Below are 19,177 nucleotides of genomic sequence, written 5' to 3' on the forward strand. Positions count from 1 at the left end.
GAGGATCAGGTACTAAATCTCTGCCAGGGGCAGGATGCTACTCCACCTGGCAATGTCTCACGGCAAGCATTGTGTGCTTCAATAGTGCTGTCCCTTGCAGTGTGTGAACCGCAGTAACAGCACTGTCATAGGCATGTTACCGACTAGGAAACCAATTCCACCAAGTATTACAGATGAGAAACAAGGATCTCACAATTCCTAACAGTGTGTGTTTATAAATAATAGTCTGGTAGATTTTGTTGAAAGACAGATTAACTTCCTGCCTTGCTTTCTGCCCAAGGCTTCCATATTGCTTCACTGAAAGTATTCAAAAAGCGAGTGGACAGGGTACTTCAGGACATGGTTTAGTGGGCATGGTTGATGGTTGGACTCGATGATCTTGAAGGTCTTTTCCAACCTAAATGATTCTACGATTCCATGATTCTATGAAAGCGCATGCTTGAGCTGCATTTTAGCTTTACCTGCTTGCACCTCGAGGAGGCACTCTGGGAGGCCTTTCTGGGAAAGGCAGCCTCTCTGCTTGGTGGGCTACTGGGCTGCGGCTTCTAGTTGTTTCTGGGACTTCGTTGTCCTACAAAATGAAGAAAAGAGGTTACAGACGAGCAGAATTGGTTCTTGTTAGCTTCACAACAGAAGTGGCTACATTTTGCCATTTCTGCGAATGCATTGCCATCCCTGACCTCCTTTTCTTTTGCATGAAAACAAAGCCATGTACTTAAGAACAATGGACCAGTGTATAGCAGAGATGAGAGCTTACCTCACTGTCCCCTTCCATCCCACTGCTGACACTCAATATGCTCCGAGTGCTGGAGCGGTTACTTGCACTACCTGGAGTAAAAGCAAGAGAAAACAAACTGATTATTAAATCTTGGTAATTTAATTGCAAATCGCTAACTCAGGACTCCTTCTAACCTCATGTTTACCTCTTGCACACATCATTTAATGCTCATTTAGATTAATTTATTTCCACTGTTATTTTTCACATGTTCAGGATCCAAACAATGGCACTTCACATAACACAGACCACAGGGCCAAACCATTCAGTTTTGCTTTCTTTCTAGCATATTTCTGCCCTATTTAGGTCCAGGTTCTGGTTAAATACTCACAACCATAATCTAACTGAAAGGATCCAGTGCTGGTATCAGCTGGCAAGTCGGGTAAATATTTTCACAAGTGTTATACACCCAACATTTATGTGTTTTTAAATTATCAGTCCCCATGTCCTTAACAATGGCATGGAGGTAGATGGCTCTGAGCACTGTCACACATTCAGTCCTGGAGTAAGTGACTGCTTGAGAGGTTATTGTTCCCAATAGCTGTTCACCACCTCCTCTCACAACAATCCTTACTCATCACAGGAATGTTTCCTAGTCCATTTCAAAGCTAAAAATGACAAGTTTGTTCAAACAACCTTCAGCAACCATTTATGCAAACCCATTTAACTTGCATGGACTCAGAGTAGGGAATGTTTTTGCAATCAGTCATGCCATTTCTGAAGGGCACAGCCACTCACAAACATATCCTACAGTGCTGTGGCTGGTTTCAATCATAAATGCATAATGTTCTATAGGGCTGTGCAATACTGGGACACTAATGTTCAGAAACCTATACATTGAAATGGAGGCTAGAGAGGTTTTCTCATAAAATGCAGTCCCTCCCTAGCATTGGTGAGGTAACTCTCATCATCAGCTGGTACAAACAGCAGCACTTAAGAGTGCTAAATACAGTGTTAGGGTCCATTCTCACAATCATGCCATGGGAAAGAGAGCCAAGCTGCACACAGTGAACTCTACAGGCTCGTTAACATCTCTCTCACAACTGCTTATATGCAAGTTACTGGCTCAGTCAGCTGCCTCTGGCACCTACTCTGGATGTGTGCCAGCTATATCTTGCCAAGAGCCACAAAGGTAGTAACCTCATTGGGACTCAGTTTTCATTTCAAAGGACCAAAATGATCTTAATGATTTCTGCAAGAATTGCTCAGTCTGCGGTAACAGTAAGAATGCAGGGATTTAATTTGCACAAATTAAACCTAATAAAAACCAAAGATAATAAAAATGTGCAGACTGTCCAAGTCACTCAAGAGGTCCCACAGTAACCAGTGAAAAATGCTGTCTTTTATCTACAACAATTGAGGAAACGACATGTAGAGACTGGTTCCCAGCCTGCAATATAACTATGCCCTTCAGACCAGAAAAGCACACTGCCTGCTGAGAGTCACAGGAAGGGAGCATTCTTTATTCTAAGAGAGCAGCTGCCATCTACTTTTAAGAACTGAAGATGGGTGATATGCCTTCCCTGAGAAGGCTCAAGGGAATCTTTCACTCAGCTTTCAGCTTCTCCTCCTGCAGAGATGCAGACCCAAGATGCCCAAACCACTTGAGGTACCTGGAGTTGCTTTTACAGTTTTGAGAACAGCCAGCCTGAGGCATGCAGGGTTTGGGGTGGCAGTGTCAGTACTGGGATTCAGGAACAGAAGTCCTGTCCCCTGAGCTGACTCCAGAGTCAGGCTGGAGAATTGTTTTCCATCCAGCTTTCCTGTAGAGAGGGTGACACTCAGGGTTTGCTTACTTGTTGTGCTGGATGTGCTTTCTGTTTTCCAGTCGCCTCGCTTTAACTCCTTTTTTGGTGGGAAAACGTTTTTCCTGGGGGTGTATTCATATATTCCACATTCTGGTTTCCCTAAAGTATTATAAGAATGTCGAATGGGTACTGTAATTTCCAAATCTGGAAGGGAAAATGAACAGCTCAGAAGGGTCTAAGCAAGTATAGCCTCTGAGAGACAGCTTTGCACACGAGAACAAAGTTAAACACAATCATGTAAGGATGATCATAACCGTACATGAATGAATCAAGATTCACTCCACAGATGTGGACAACCTTTGCTCAGTCTGGAAAATTGAGGACTAAAGCAACTTCCCTATGGTTTAGCCAAGAAGCACATAGATGTGAATATTAAAATACCACATAACTACAATACACACGGTGACATTTCTGCCTGAAAAGCCTATTAATATTTTTAGCTGCTTCATTACCACGGAATGTCAGAATCAGAGACTGTTACCTGCACTTTTGTCTTTTTTTTGCTTCTCCATTTGCCTCCTGGTTATGCTGTCTCGTAGCCGTTTCAGATTTTCCTAGAAACATCACAAGATATTCTTTTCAGGGCTTTGAATAAAGAAGGATATGCAGCTTTCTGACAATACCAATATTATATTTCAAGCTAACTTTGCAACCAAGCTGTTACAAAGCCTGCTACACCTGGCTGAAGTCCAAACCGTGTCAACAGGTTTTAATCTATTCCCTTCAGAAATCCATGTGTGCCTTTCAGAAGCCAAGTTTTTTCAGGTGTTCACGTGTATGGTAAGATCAAGTTCACAGACTCACTGGCAGTTGCAGATAAGCAGCATGTTTGGTTTAGAACTCCCTCTATTTTCTGTTTCCACTGTGACACTGGCACAGAAACAAGACCCAGGATCACATAACTGCACAGTCCTTTCTGTACTAATGAACCAATAATTCTGACTGCAGGGACTGAGGAGGCTGCCACGCATCCCAGAGTGTCAGGGACAATTCAGAAAGAATTCAGGATGTCCCCACTGAAGCAAGAGGGGACACCTGGAAATGTAACTGGGAGCAAAGTCTCTTCACCATTGTGTGGCAGCATACTGTACCTTACAGTAAGGAAAGGGCGGGGGGGGGGGGGAGACTTTTCCAGCAGGGAAATATGTACAGATGTAAGAGAAGGAAACCCCAAATAGGTGGAAAAGCAGACAGAGCAACTGCTGTACCATGAGGCAAGATCTGGAGCAGAGAGTTTGAAAGCTGCTCATGGGATGGAACACAGAGCATGCCACTTTAGTAGATGTCTATAGCAGAGATAAAGTAGCACAGCGTTCTTTATGGACAGAAGAAGGGATTCCTCTGACTGTTTCTGGGTAGAGAGGACCCTTCCAAGTGAGAATCAGGAGGAGAAAAGTCTTGGCTTTGTTCTGTCGACTCCCAAAACAGCATCACACACCAGAGACCAGCACCTCAAGTGTGAGAACAGACTACTGCAGCATGAACAAAGGGCTCCAAAAGAAGCAGGCAGTGGTTTTAAAGATGGAGCCCCACTCTAACTTGAGAATCCAAATTTTAAAACTATGACTGCTAGTTCCACCAAACATTATGTTGCTGCTGTTAACATAATGACTCCCTCATTCAGCTAAGCCACCCAAACACTGTGCTTTCACTAATAACTGTTGCTAGACTTTGCCCAGCTGCAACAACAGGTAGCCCTGAAGCCATCAAACACCCAGGGAAGGATCCAACCACCTACAAGATAGGACTTTAAAGCCAATGCACTATCCAGGACACTGAGTCTTCACTGATCTGAAATGGATGAGAGCTGACAAGCTAAATGTTCATCACAGAAGTCCCCTGCCAGCAGGTAGGTGCTAGGTGACCTTTAGAAAGGTAATTTAGCCAACTGGATTTGGCCCAGTTCCTAGTGTACAGACCTCCAAAAACTAGCAATACTACTGCAAGTCAAACAGATCTGTAAAACAGCAACCTGCTTGTTGCTGCATGGGAACAGCCCTCTGTGTCAGAAGAGAACTCTGGTAGCTGGGGGACTGTGTTAGCAGTCTTCTTGCTCCAACCAGGAAATAAATGTACCCACACTGAACAGCTTGCGATATAGACGTAGAGAGACAGCTGTATTTCTTAAACAGTGGAATAAACCTGTACCTGCTGGAACCGGAATGATTCTGATCTCTTTTTCTGGTTCAGTTGCCACTCCTTAAAATGAAGTACAGCTTCATCAACGGTGAGTATGCCCATTTTCACTTGCTCCTGTAACGTAATCAGCTGCCGTTGACCTGGGGTTTTCATTCCAGCAAATGGATCATATATGCTTGATTGAGACAGGTCCCTTACAGGCCTGACTATTGTCTCTGAAGAGAGAACACCACCAAAAATATTAATGAACTTGTGGCATCTGCCCTCCTCACTGAATACAAAGAAACTCAAGCACCCTTGATATAGCAGAGATGCAAAAAAATCAATATTACAGACTGAAAGTTTCCCTTAACCAGAAGAGGGTTTTGTCCTTATGCCATCCTGCTATTTGTCAGGGCTAAGAGCCCAGCTGAGAGGTAGCCTTGTACGCAAATATGTCCCAGGGATAATCTCTGTTCTTAACATAATTTAAGTGAACAGCACAAAATGTAGTCCTTAAAGTGCTCTGCTTCCTCACTGCAAAAACATCTCTCTCCTCTGCAATCCACAAAACAGAGCTTTCACCTCGGCAGTCACAAAGCTAGACTCTTCCTAGGTAAGCTGTGCAGTGTAACTCCGGAAACAGAAAGGTGAAAACTCATCCTACTGATGCTGGCTCTTTGTAACTCATTTCCAACATAAAGAGGAGTTCCCAACATGTGAGATAAAAGCTCAGACGTGGTTCCTGGCACTCTGATAGTGCACAGGATAAGAGGTGAAAGAATAAGGGCACAGTTTAGGAAGTGCAGAGATCAATGGCAAGTAGTTCACTGAAGGTTAAATCCCAGGAAATAATGATCAACAGGCAGTGGCTATATCCAGAAGATCAAAAGTGGGACATTGACTCCATGAAGTAATATGAGTCACAGCATAAAAAAGGACTTCAATGATCATGATGATCCTGACTGAGGATAAACTCTAAGACAGGGGATATGTACACTAAGTGATAAAAGGATACCCCCCTCACAGTCTGCAGTTATAAAAAGTTTCCAGTATCACGTAAGGTCAGAAAGGTTGGATCATTCATACAAGTCTATTATCTCCAGAGCCCTATAAAACAGACCATTCTGTCACATTTCACACAAATGAAGCTACCTCAGCAGATTTGCTTTTGGATTACTGGAAAGATTTTCAGGGTGAACTTCTGACTTACCTTTCTTAACCCTTCCTCTAGGGACATAGAGATTCTCAGGTCTTTGAGCTTTCTGTGCAAAAACTGTAAAACAAACACTCTTTAGATACTGAAATGCATCTCATGGAGATAGAAGTAGCAAGGATGAATATGGGCAGCATACACAATTCTGCACTACCTTACAGCTTCTGCTACCCTACTAAGTCCATTGAAGAAACAAGATAAGGAGTTGTACAGTAGAACTCCCCTTCTACTGACCTCAAAGAATTTAGCTCAACCACCTCTAAGAGAAATCTGGACATGCTTTCCTCACAGTCCAGAGTCCTGTTGTGGGGGGAAGGAAGAGTCACTGAAATTGCTCTCCCACACATTACCGTAGTTCTTGTTAGAATGTTTGTGAAATATGACCAAGATTTCCAAAACTGCCTAGCAAACTAGGAGGCACAATTTTCTTCAATTTCAATTAAACACCACCTCAGATGGAGGTATTGAGGCATAGAATCATATCCTATACAAATGCTATTGAATCAATGATACCATTACAGAGCAGCAATTAATAGCTTGATTGTGTCCTTATAATATCAGGATCTTTCCTATTTAGTTGGATTTGTTCATACAGTTTGGGAGTAATCTGTTGTCCTACTGCTTTCATTACGAGCAAGATTAGGCCAAGACCTCAGGATACAACATCCCCACATTTTCAGAGTAGGCAGAAGATGAAAAACAGATTTGAAATTGGATCCCAAAAGTAATCCAGCTCCAGAGCCAAATAATCCAGGGGTCTCAAAAACGTGTAGATTTTCTTGGCATTTATTTGGCAACTGGAGCCCACGTCAAGGCCATTCTACAGTTGACTAGTCTACAGTTTAGGTCCTGGTACCCTACTCACTTTTGGAGATGTACAGCTCATTGTCTGGCTGTGGAGAGCTGGATTCTGGTCTTGGAACAGGAACTGGAGGTCTGCTAGCCATTTCCTGTGGAAAAGTATCTTGTTCCACTGAGTAGTATACATCTTCACCATACTGCTGGTAAACTCCTTCCTCTGAATCTGGCACATCCATGCTACTGCCTACAACAGAGTAGAGTTTGTAAGAAAAACAATCTGGCCTCTTCACTGAACACTGGATCCCTCCACATGCACTATGTACCACATTCTTACCAAGCTTGCCACTTCACAGGCAAAAACCATCCAGTTTTGCAGTGACTTAAAGTGCCAAAGCCCTTCAAGACAGGACTTGATAAAGTCATTAACATCTAGTAGCATGTAAGTGTTTGCCACTAAGCCTGTACTATCTGTTTTGGTGAAGAAACCATAGTGGAAAATCTCATAACTGTTTTTAAGAACTTGAGGAACAGTTAGTTCAATTAATTCCAGTTAATTAGCATATTATAACAGTTAACAAATCAAATGGAGCACTGGTTTCCAAAAGCTACTTGTGGTGGTCTACAAAGTACTACAGAGAATTACTCCTTTGTCTGAAATGAGCATTTGCCATCAGCTGACAATATATTTGATCTCAGAACAATGTGTCTCAGAGGGACCTGGGTATGCATGTCTGTACTTAACAAGTCCAGCTACTATTATACCACCTCATCATCACCATTCTATTCTCACTCCTAACATGACGGCAAAATCATCAAACGCTATCACACTCGATTTAAAACCTAGTTTCCCTCTGTTTGCATGCTAGCAAAAAGAATTAAGAGCCCCTGGACTAACTCCCTACTCTGTTACCAAGTCACAAATGAATACCCCAACCACTGGACTGACCTTCCTTTAGGGATGTTGTAACACTTAGTTGAGTCAATGCAATGGCACTGCCAGAGCATCTGTGAAGGCAGGGGAAACAGAAGAAGATGCTAAGAGCCCCAGACTTAATCTTGCTCTGAGTCCAGCTGGGCCACCCACAAAAAGTGAGCCTGTATCCCATGGAACCTGGTGAGTCAGGAAAAGGTTTGGACAACCCAATCAGGCTCAGTGAAGATAGCATTGATCTAAGGTCTGGCTTTGGTCACAGAAGGCAGGGGGAGCACTGAAGAAGCACAGCGTAGATCAGGTTTGGGAGCCAGGAGTTCTTTTCCTCTTTCCAGGCTGTTGTTCCTAATGGATGGACTTTTGAATAAAGCATCTACATTAAAATTCATCACTAGCTTGTGCTGCTATACTTTACACTCAGCCTCTGCCCATGAGGGGAACATGCACCCACATCAGGACACCAGAATTAATTCCCATCACTAAGATAAGAACAAAAGACAGCCATTCCTGAATAGATACCAGCTGTGTGCTAGGAACCACTCCTCCTCTTTGGTAAGAAACTAACCGCTTTTGTGAAATCACCTCACAAGCTGATTTTTCTGTTGTGCCTCATTTGTACCCACTAAGGCAAAGCTGTCCATGTCTAACAGTGTGGACTAGCTCCTATTCATAACAGATCAAGGAGAAATCTCAAGTTCTATTTAATTGCTTTAACTGTGCTACTGCCATCCCTCTTTTCAAACAGGTCTCACCTTCTAAAAACTTGCGGAGCATTGAGTCTTTTGTAGTTAGAGAAACTTCATCTCCGGCAACTGGAGTTTCTGGTTTGGACTGAAGCATCTCTACATCTGAAAAAAATCAGAAAGATGAACCTGTTCATTATGCCCTTAAACATGTAGAACAATGTAATATAATATAATAAAATTATGTGATATTTCTGACTAGACCTTTGGTTTATGGTGAAAATCAAAGAGGAAGCCAGGCAACTGACCAGACACTTGCCTCAAAAAAGGCTCCTAAGTTGCTGTTCCATACAGTCTGCACAAATCTTTGCCAGCTGCCTGATAGTTGTGCTTGAGGGTGACTAACATTGCTTGAGAAGTTCTGACAAGGCTCCAAGCAGGCACTAAGGATTAGCTATTACTGAGAGTGTGTGGGCCAGGTGAAGGTTTTGGTCTCTGCACAGTGCTCCTGAGAGGCCAGACTGAGTGGAAACTCTGTGACTTGGCAAAATAAGACATTAAGGGCAATTTGCCCATGATACAGAAGATAGTATTTGTTTTGTTTATTGGATAAAAGTCAAAACAGCTGGCTGAGTTAATTAGTTGGGCTGGAGGGTGTTTAGAGGGTCAGATGATAATTTAGTACTGAGAAAGGAATGACAGCAAACAATAAAGTACTTTGTTAAGTCAGTGTTTTGACATGAAGAATTCTGATTTTAAAAAAAAGGGTCAACCTCATCATAACCCTAAAACTAATCCTAAAACTGAAATAAAGTGTTAGGTAACCATGCTCCTAATAATATTAAAACCAAGAGTAGTATAAATGAACTGTTGAGGTTTATTGACATATGTGAATCGCTGAGGCACATTGTGAAAATCTATTACTATGTAAACTAGATGGCTTGGGTTACATGAAAGAATATGAAACATTTCTCTATAAATGTCTTTTTAATATTTGCTGACCTTTCTTATTTTTTTCCTGCAAAGCTGAGAAGATTATGAGAAAGGGATGAGAATATGCTAGCAAGATTTTGCTTTGTCAGAATGTTGTGGGGGTTTTTTAAACAATAATTGTCAAAGGACCCACTGACAGTCATGTGAATGCACCCAACCTAGCTTTAATCTCACAGGAATATGTGGACTAACTATATCAGCAGCTTCGCAGCAGCTCTGCAGTCCATGCCAAGCTGCATGCTGCTGGAGCTAATCTGCTCACCACCAACCTAGTATAAAGTTCACTTAAGTATTGCTGCACTACATGGAAGAACAGATTTGACATTTGAGCATCCTAAAGAATCAGCACTACAAACCTGTATTTTTCTGTAGAGCGATTTTTCCACCTTGCAGCCACCTCGATTATTTTTAATGTAGCTTTTAGAAATTAACCTGTGGCAAATACAGGCCCAGAGGAAAGCCACTACTTCATGTATTTCAGGGCAGAACAGAATGTGACAGATGTGCAAAGTTCCTTTCATTCTCTGTGGAGGGAATAGTACTTTCCCAGTTTTGGCTGTGCTCTGCAGGATTACTAAAACAGCAGTGCAACACAATACTGCAGCGTTTGTTTTCGATCACATAGTCAATGTAGTTAAATTCATCAACTAATTAGTTCTCCTTAGAAGACATGATTGCCATCTCGCTACCCTCTTGCACATGGGCCTGTCTTGCATACAGATGAGACCTAATATCTCACCCATGTGCCAAAATTGAAGAGAAGTTCTCTACTTCGTCACTGACACCTCCTGTTCTACTTGCTGCAGCGGCTAGTGAGACAGAATTGACAAGAAGGTGGCGCACACAAACTTTGGGTATCACAGGAAAGGTCCCCAGATTTTCCTGAGGCTATTGGGGAAAGTTGGTCTGAAGAGTTAGCAGGAAGAGGGTTAAGTAGTTCCTAGATGTCAGAATTTAGTAGCTAAAAGATATTTATTCAAAGAGTTTCAGTTTCCCTTTGGAGGGTTTAAGGCTTCAGAAAGGAGCTCAACCAACCTGTGAACAGACAGGCATACAGAACACAAGTTATGACCTACAAACCCTTCACAACAGCTAAAATATCCATGTGTGGGCACCCTTTAGAAAGTAACAACCCCCTTTAAACATCTGCAAACATTAGAAGCCAGGTATTCCTGCGCATGAAGCAAGCTACCTCTTTACAGACACCAGTCCTTTATCATGCAAGACAAAGGCTACAATGTGTTGGTATAAATCGCAACTCAGAACTTTATAAGCAGTTATATTTTTGTGCACAATTCTCTCAGTTTGTTCAAGGATGACAAGGAGGCTGCTGTTTCTTGCATTAACTACAGAAAAAATAAAAATCAATGCGGACAGTGTTGAAAGCTTGGTCTCAAGACAATAAAATGGTAGAGGAAGGAGAGGATATGTAAGCAAGTAGAATAAGGGCATAACAACTTCTATGTGAACTAACATCTACTCTTTAGGTGTTGGAGGTCTGCAAATTACAGGACAACAGATTTTAGTCAGCTGAAAAGTTTCTAGGATAAAGGATTAAACCTCTGCATGAAACTCACACCATCTAGGGTCTGAGTGTCCTCACAGTTCATAGATATGGAAACAGTGCTAAGAGTCCAGACTTGTTGCCACCAGCCCTTGGCTACTGCCACTGTTCTGACCTTGGACAGAGGAAATACAGCCTAATTCTTTCCCCAAGTAAAACAGCATAACAACACATACACAAACCAGGCAGTTTTAATCTTCACACAAACAAAACAGGTTTTCAGCACTTTCAAGAGTCCTTGCTCTCAGAGTCCCTCCTGCATACAACTCCAGCCTACTCAAAATACTCTGTTTTGCAAAAATCAGCAGGAGTTGCTGGTGAAAGAAAAGCAGAAAGAGCAAAGCACTTCATCTGATATTGTAGTTCATACTACCAGACTGATATGATGGAGATAACTCTCCCTTTTTGCTATTCAGCTGCTGTTTGTTACAGTGTGTGAGTGACTCAGCTAAATGACATCTACCTGCAACCTGTACCAACCTGGAGCATATTCTGGAAAATTGTGTTTGACTTCACAGGTGTAATGAACTGGTTAACTTTGTTCATGAAATCGCATGTGGGGGTAGAGACATTCCTCGCTTATCTAAAACCACAGTATCCAGTTAAGTACCGATGATTAACGAAAGACGTTCCACCTAACAAACAAATGACGGCGCAAACGCACACACAATGCAGAAGATACCAGCCGCCACCTGAAGGCAGATTACGACCACCTAACAATTGACGGCACAAACGCACACGCAATGCAGAAGATACGAGCCGTCACGTAAACAGAAACTAGAAACTGTATAAATAAAGGGACTCTTCCCCATTTTCGGCGCGAGCCTTTGGCGGAGCACTGTCTCCCCGGCCGCCCAGCGCTGTTTTGCTCTCTTATCGCTTGCTAATAAATTCGATCTTGTCATTTAATACAAATTGGCTCCTCCAATTTGTCACGAGCGTCTATAACAACAGGTATTTGAAAAGTGTAATAAGAGGGAGGTGTTCTTCTGAAGCGGGAACAATTAGATTAATCACAAGAAATTAAATAAGGCACTTCAATCTCATTATTAAAGAACAGCAAACAAGGTAACAGTAGGAGCTAGTTAAGTTCCCACTGATTTGTTAGGAGTACTTTATGATCTACACTGCTCAGGGCATTAAGACCTACCTGGGAAAGAATGCTCCCCTGCAGCAGAAGAGGAGGCAACGTTCTGTAGATGAACAAAACCTTTTCCTTTTTTTTTTTTTTTTAATTCCATCATTTATCTCAAAACTTAAAGGGACAACTAGCAACTCAACACAGGCATGTGCAACTCATGCAGCATCAGCTTAAGTAAAATTGGGCCCTTGCACAGCTTCTGCACTTTCTCTGTAAATGGTTCCCCAGGACCAAAGGCAGGGAGGAAAAAACAACACATAAAAATGCATTGAAAAATCAGAATTGGGATGAAGAATACAAGAACTAACAGAACACTCCAGTATTCAAGTATTTGCTACTATTTTTAACTCATTACAATGGCTCCAGTCCTGTGTTACCTTATTCTCAAACCAGTTCCTGCCAGACAAATTGACCCTGTGGTATCTAACCTTCCTTTGATCAGTCTCTGAAGAACTGCGGTGGAAGCACATCTTTATCACAATAAATGGGCATGCTGCCACAGTATGGCTACACTTAAAATAGCCCAGGTATTGTCCTCTACACCACAGCCATAACTACTCACTTAAGAGCTAGCTACTCTGACCTGGAGAAAGTACCTCAGTAGAATTGATTATGATTTCCTAGGGAGTTTTTCATCCTCGCAAACTTTTAAGTCAGTACAAAAGTTTGAAGCCTTTATTTGTGATGGCAGTTCTAAACCAGCCAGCATTCCCACTAACTTCAGTGAGGGTTTGCCTGTGTGCTGGTATTCTAAATAATATTGAAATACCTTCACTTTGAGACAACCAATCTAAGCATTGAGAATTGTGCCAATTTAACCTTACCTGTGACAAGAGAGGTAGATTTTAAGCACTGTTCAGACAAGCTGTAAATATTCTTCAGGGAAAGACTAACAGAATACATAAGAAAAACAGATTTTCAGTAAAAGACTCCTGAGTGAAAGGTAACACTGTGTGCAGGAGCAATACACTGGGAGAACTCCAGAAGAAGCAGGAAGCACACTCACGTTCCCTGTTGAGGTATTACAGATAAGCCATATATAGCATCTTGCCAATGAGGAAAACATTTTAAAACACAGACTCATTTGGCTCTGCTTTTCAGTAAAGGAATCATAAGTACCTACTTTAGGGACAGCTTGGGTTTTTACCTTTCTAGGCCTACTAGCCCTGCAGAGCCTGCAGCACATTTGCACACCAGTAGAACTTTCTGGTGCTGATCCCAGAGACCTCTGTCACCCTGCTGATGCGGCTGTGCTCGCAGAAGATTCCCCTAAAGGATGTATGCCTGCTGGGCCTTTGCTGCTGAGGAGGCTTAAGGAAAGCTGCCTGACTTAGGCTTCAAATGCACAACCTCTCCCATCCCATGGCAACTTTTCCTAGTTCTTCATCTCCATGCCTGTCACCCAAGCAGCCTCTGTTCATGTATTCATCCAAAACACCAGCCAAACTCCCTCCTGAGATCTGTCAATCAGAGTAAGTGAGGGCAGGAAAACCTGTGGACTTGAACTGTTTAACTTAATGTGGCTTGACTGACAGAAACAGGCAAGGGGACGTGCACACAAGCAACTGAGACAGGAGACTGAGGGAGGTGGTGATCTTCAGTAGGGAAGAAGAAACAAGCATCTTTAAACAATTAGTTCTTCCACCAACACTCTGCAGGGCTGACGAGTTTTCTTGACAGGAAGCAATTCTCACCTAAATCTGAACAAATGAGAACATTTTCAGAAAGGCTTTTCAGAGTCCAGTTCAAAAGTGGTAAATTACAGGGAGCTTGACTTGCATGCACAAAAGAAAGGAATATCCCCTGCATAGCTTCTGGGAGATCTAGACATTTCAGGGGTGGAAGAAAACAAGTTGGGCTTTGTTATTTTAAGCATGGGTTTTGCCCCTCCACAGACTTAGTCAATCAACCCCATTCAGAGGTGCACCGATTGCAGGCAGAGCTTCCAAACATCTAGAAACTCTCACCCCTATTACTGCAAACAACAGCAGCTTTGTTCCTTAGGAATCCAACCGGCCTTACTGCTTATCTCCACCTGAAGGCAGAATAATCGTGGTTTTGGTAGCAAAACTATCCTTTCAGCAGCCAAACAAAACTTTGCAGAGAAGAGTTTATGATTTCAGGCAGAGAACTGACCAAATCTTCTGGAATCCTTAATGAACACAAACGTGTTTTATAACATCGTTTAATTTAAAAGAGGAGAAAATCAGCCCAGGACAGATAAAGTCTGTAAGCTAAAGTGTTTCAGTAAGAAAGCTTTTCCCCTGAGGCAGCACACTTAAAACTGCAGGAACACTGGAAGTCCTTATGCAGGTACTTAAACTATAGTAAGCTAGATTCTCTGCTCATCATGGGAATCATAAAATATATCAGTGGGATGAAGCCAGACCAAATAGGCAGATAAGTAAGAACACCAAATTTACAACTGCTTAACATAGGTGCTTAACTTGATATTTGCAATCAGTCTCACTGAATATTAATGGAATGGTGAAAAAGTTAAACATCTGCATATTTATCAGAATTAGCTCTATATTTTTAGCAATAAACTAAGTGGATTAGAATAATGATTTTTCAATTATAATCTTTTCAGAACACGTATTTCTAGATGTTCACTTTCTTTTGTTCTCAAGCTGTTGAGGTAGAAGCTCAGCTCTTGTTTTTCAGTTTCCCAGTCGTCAGTAAAATCACATCTTGCATAGTGTTCTTTTCCCACAGTGTCTGTAAGTCAGAGTGTCCCTACCTCCCTGGATCTCAGGAGGGAGAAGTAGGACATGGTAGAAAATTTGGTCTCTTCCAAATGCTAATTCACTTGCTCAGGGTTTAGTGAGTCCTCAAAGCACCGAGGAAACTGCTCTTGTACACTGGCAATCAAAGAAAGGTTTAGAGCAATTTTATCAGCCAGCCAACATCAGAACCATAGCATGGTCTCCTTGTGGTGAGAGCAGAAAAGCTATAATCAGCCCTGAACTCTGAAACTCAACTGAGGTGCTACTATGTATAAGAGAAATGGATCAGCTTAGGCCTCTTGGACAGAGGGTCTGAGCAACCTGATCTAGTTGAAGATGTCTCCGCTAATTGCATGGGGGTTGGACTAGATAACCTTTAGAGGTCCCTTCCAATGCAAACCACCTACAATTCTGTGATTCTATGAATATACATACAGAGGTCTTCTGGGGCACCAGGGACAAATCCAGCCATGGATTCATAAAGCTCTTCATCGGAGCCAGGATTCAAGGAACATTTCATTAACAGATCAGTGGACAGATGAGCCATGGACTCATAAACAGACTCATCCTCCTCGCCTTGCATCAGCTCTTCCTTAATGTGACTCTTCAGCATATCTGCAGTTTCCTGGAGAGGAAGGAGGGCAAGAAAAAAAAAAAGTTCAAGTCTCATTTAAATAAAGAATCTGGAGAATCAAAGCAAGCAAAATATATCTCACTCTCCCATCGCTGATGGAAAAAACCTTCTAAAAGCAGCCCATTCCCAAAGACTAAGGCTTCTCAAAGGAATTAAATCCCCACTACAGCTGTCTGGGCCCAGCCTTCAAGATCTGTGTTGAACAGGTAACAAATGTGAAAAGTTGGTGCTGACACATTCTGAATAGCCATTACAGCTCACTCCCTCAAATTTCATGTCCTACCTGATGCCTGCAAACTCCTCGAACATAAGCAAAGCTCAGTCTAAAAATACAAATGCTTGTCAAATGCTGTTTTGGGGTAAGCGTAGCTGACCATAAAGGGGAAAGCTTGCCACATGTGGAGCACTTATAAGAAAGCAAAGTTTTAGCTTTGGTGTAGATTCAGTTTCAGTTTCTTGGCCTTAGCAGCAGCACTTAACACCCAGAGTGGGAGTACACAGACCCTTTTCTGTGAGACTAACAGGAAACCTCACAGCAGGCAGCTGTTCATGTAATACAGGCAACTTTCGATTCACAGGACAGCAGAACCCTTTCTCACATATTTGCAACATGGGGTGGGGGGACTGGGAGGGGAGGGCAGTGCACCAAACCACTCAAGGGAGCAAAATTCAAAGCTTCATCCCAGCCTCCTCTCCAAGTTCCAACTATGTCACAAGCACAGCCATAGTTGCAGTTACTACAAGATATTCTTCCATCTACAACCACCACCTCATGGGCCTTCAATCCACAGGGCATGTGTCAAAACTGTCTACACATGCGTCCCTCTACAGTCAAGATGGATCAGGCAGGTAGCTCATGTGATGCTTTAGAAAGGTGTGGAGGGACTTTTGCCAGAGAGAAAAATAAGGTGAGTAAAGGGGTTTACTGGGATTTTCAGATATCCATACTAGACATCAGATCATTTGTTTGCTCTGGTACTAAGCTGCACAGATAGCTTCATGGTCAGTAAGCTGGACCTACTCTTAACACAGCTCTATCACTGTGCCAGTGGAAAGGAGGACATGGGAGGAGCTCAGTACTGCAGTAAGAGGTTGGAAGGACTTCCTAAGCATCTCTCACTTACCCCAATGCAAAGATTTTAATCACACAATTTACAGTTTCTGCAGCCCTCCTGATCTCAGAACAGGGAATGACTTTTATTTAGCTCTAGTATAGTGAAGAAGCAAGTCCCAAGTCTAAGAAGGACCCATGCCTCCAAAATAGGGCTTAAACACTACCGTAATTGGCTTGCAGAACCACACTAAGGCTGGCAGATCTATCACCCACCATTCAGACAACTGTTAGGGACAACTACACACAACTTTTCAACTAAAAGTCAAGGGAAATAAAATCTGCTCAAGAATTCACGTGATCTGAGTCAAGGAGCTACTCGTTATTTTGAAGCATACAAGCTGAAAACAACTCAAATGGAAAAGAAAGGTGTGCATGGGGTTTATCCTAAGGACACCACAGAAACAATTGCCTGGTGCAGGTGGAGTCCGGTCCATGTCATAATCTGGAAAAGTCAGAGTGCTGTTTTCTGGGGATGGGGTTAGCTCAAAGAGAACTGAAATGTGAATTGAGCTCCCAGAACGAACAAGTAGGGAACGGACAGCTATTCTAACACAGGAAGGAATGGATTTCAAGTGGAGCAGGCAGACTACACAGATCAGCTGTGAATGAGCTAATAAACAATCCAGACTGTACTATGACTAATCAGAGAGCACCTCAGATTGTACCTTCCCCAACATATTCTGTTCCCATAATTACTCCCCAAAGTAAGTGGGATGAAGGGGCTATAGTTTTCCCAAGATCAGAGGTTAGAAGAGTACAGCAACCACATCCATGCACAAACTTCATTAGATGGATGGATGATAAGGAAACCCAGCATGGCGGTCTCTGATTCCATCTTATTTGCTCTGTGGAAAAGCCCCAAGAACTTCCCCAGCTCCAGAGATGCACCCAACCCTCCAGCCCGGAAGCTTTCAGTGTGGCTGAATGTCCGTCTTCTACACCCTACCACACCACATTGCACCCTTTATTACCCCATCACTCCCGCTCCCACAATACTAAGTGTCAAGCCTGGTGCCACTGCCCACACTTGCTGTGGGAAAATGCAGAAGGACTGCTGCTTCCTCTTACCACGTATTCATCAATGAATTGGCGGAGGTCCTTAAAGCCATGCTTTTCTGCTATGGTGTTTGGATAGTGGCCATATTTGTTGGCTACACTGTAGGCCTGCAGTGCTCCAGGGCATGTAAGCAGCAAGGCGGTGAGGTTCTTAAGCCCGTATCTTGCAGAAAAGTGAAGCAGTGTTGGCAACTCCTCATCCCTCTGATCTGTGAGAACAGGAGCCTGTTAGAATCTAAGTTTCTCTCTAGCAGCAACAAAGCCAGTAGGTGAGAAATAAAATTCCTAGCAAACACATAGACCAAAGCAGGTATGAAAGCCCTGAAAAGTATAGATACAGTTTCAGAATGGAGCTAACTCTGCACAAATTAACTGAGTTATCTAGCTGATCTCCAGGCTTAAGTCCTATGACCTTTAGTGGGGAATCTGGCACTGTAATAGCTTAATGCATGTAGGATCACAGGTTTGCAAGGACCTCTTAGATCATCATTCCAGTAGGACCCAGTTGCTGTAAGGCAACCATTCATGGTGCCACACCAATCCAACTGCTGGGTGCCCACTGTGCACCTTAGAGCAGAGTCATGGGGTTGGGGGAAAAGGACTGAGCTGGGGAGAAATGCCACATGGGACTGGGAGAACAAGGGAGAAAACATGGGAGACTTTTGGGGGAGCATAATTTTTTCACTTTGGTTGTGTTTGAAGCTGTGTACATAGCTGCATCTGTCGCAGTGCAAGGAAGTGAGACTGATGGATGTAATAAAAAAAGGGTCACCCGACCCAAATGGCAATCCCCTCTCTACAGGCATCATCAGAAATTTAGCCTCCTGGATGAGATCCAAGATTTTTGAGACAGCCTATGCAGGTACCACACACTGCAGTGTTAAGGCACTCCAAGGTAAAACGACTGATACAGATTAAGTTTAAAAAGAAAACAAAAATATTTCAACTTACTTGTTGTCATATCTTCTTCTTCCAGCTGGTTGATTCCAAACAGGTGTAAGCCACTGGCAGGAATATTCTTCTTGAGTGACTCAGTCAACAGTTTGTCCAGTGCTTCTATGCTGTATGGAACAATTTTAAAAGCCTAGAGATAAATGGAAAGTGATTTTGTTTGGGAGAGTCTGGAGATTCAGTTAAGGTGAGATTTATAAGGTGTTTCTTTATTTAGCACATATCAGAAAACAGTAGGCATAAACACTGAAAGTAGCAATGTTCAGGTCAAGCAAAGAACACGAATAGCTTCCTGGTCCAGAAACAGAGTATCATTAATTGGAGCAGAGGAGAACCATACACTCCACAAAAAGACAGAGTACCATGAGAAAAGTCACTCATGCAACTAGAAGCACAGAAAACTGTTACTGTCTACCTCCTTGACAGGTACAATCTTACTCTGAAACTGTTCCAATGAAGTGTCACTCCTGCTCTAAGTACGAACTAGTCCATTTTGAATTGCTCTGGTGTACACTCTGGGTTTGGCTTTTGGACTGGTTCTTAGCCAAAGACTGGGAAGCATGCCTATTCCCCAAGTAGAGGCACAGCCCAGTACCAACTGCTCCATAACTTGGAACTAAAAAGAAAGGGAAAGACAGTCTCCCCTGACTCAGGTTTGCTGGTGAC

General features: G+C 42.7%; 1 protein-coding gene across 5 annotated transcripts in view; it reads right to left on the minus strand.

Moving 5' to 3' along the window:
* Window positions 1–19,177, minus strand: part of PIK3AP1 (phosphoinositide-3-kinase adaptor protein 1) — a 48,507-nt gene that overhangs the window by 1,374 nt on the left and 27,956 nt on the right. For all 5 annotated transcript variants that reach the window (XM_052799728.1, XM_052799725.1, XM_052799724.1 and 2 more), the window contains 11 exons: window positions 18,512–18,644; window positions 17,573–17,769; window positions 15,192–15,381; window positions 8,402–8,497; window positions 6,783–6,962; window positions 5,915–5,977; window positions 4,732–4,937; window positions 3,065–3,137; window positions 2,572–2,727; window positions 758–828; window positions 462–571 (listed from right to left, as the gene is read on the minus strand). In XM_052799728.1, the coding sequence (XP_052655688.1) occupies window positions 462–571; window positions 758–828; window positions 2,572–2,727; window positions 3,065–3,137; window positions 4,732–4,937; window positions 5,915–5,977; window positions 6,783–6,962; window positions 8,402–8,497; window positions 15,192–15,381; window positions 17,573–17,769; window positions 18,512–18,644 (1,475 nt within the window). The remainder of the gene's footprint in view (window positions 1–461; window positions 572–757; window positions 829–2,571; window positions 2,728–3,064; window positions 3,138–4,731; window positions 4,938–5,914; window positions 5,978–6,782; window positions 6,963–8,401; window positions 8,498–15,191; window positions 15,382–17,572; window positions 17,770–18,511; window positions 18,645–19,177) is intronic.

The sequence above is a fragment of the Harpia harpyja genome, chromosome 10 (assembly GCF_026419915.1).
Source record: "Harpia harpyja isolate bHarHar1 chromosome 10, bHarHar1 primary haplotype, whole genome shotgun sequence".
NCBI lineage: Eukaryota > Metazoa > Chordata > Aves > Accipitriformes > Accipitridae > Harpia > Harpia harpyja.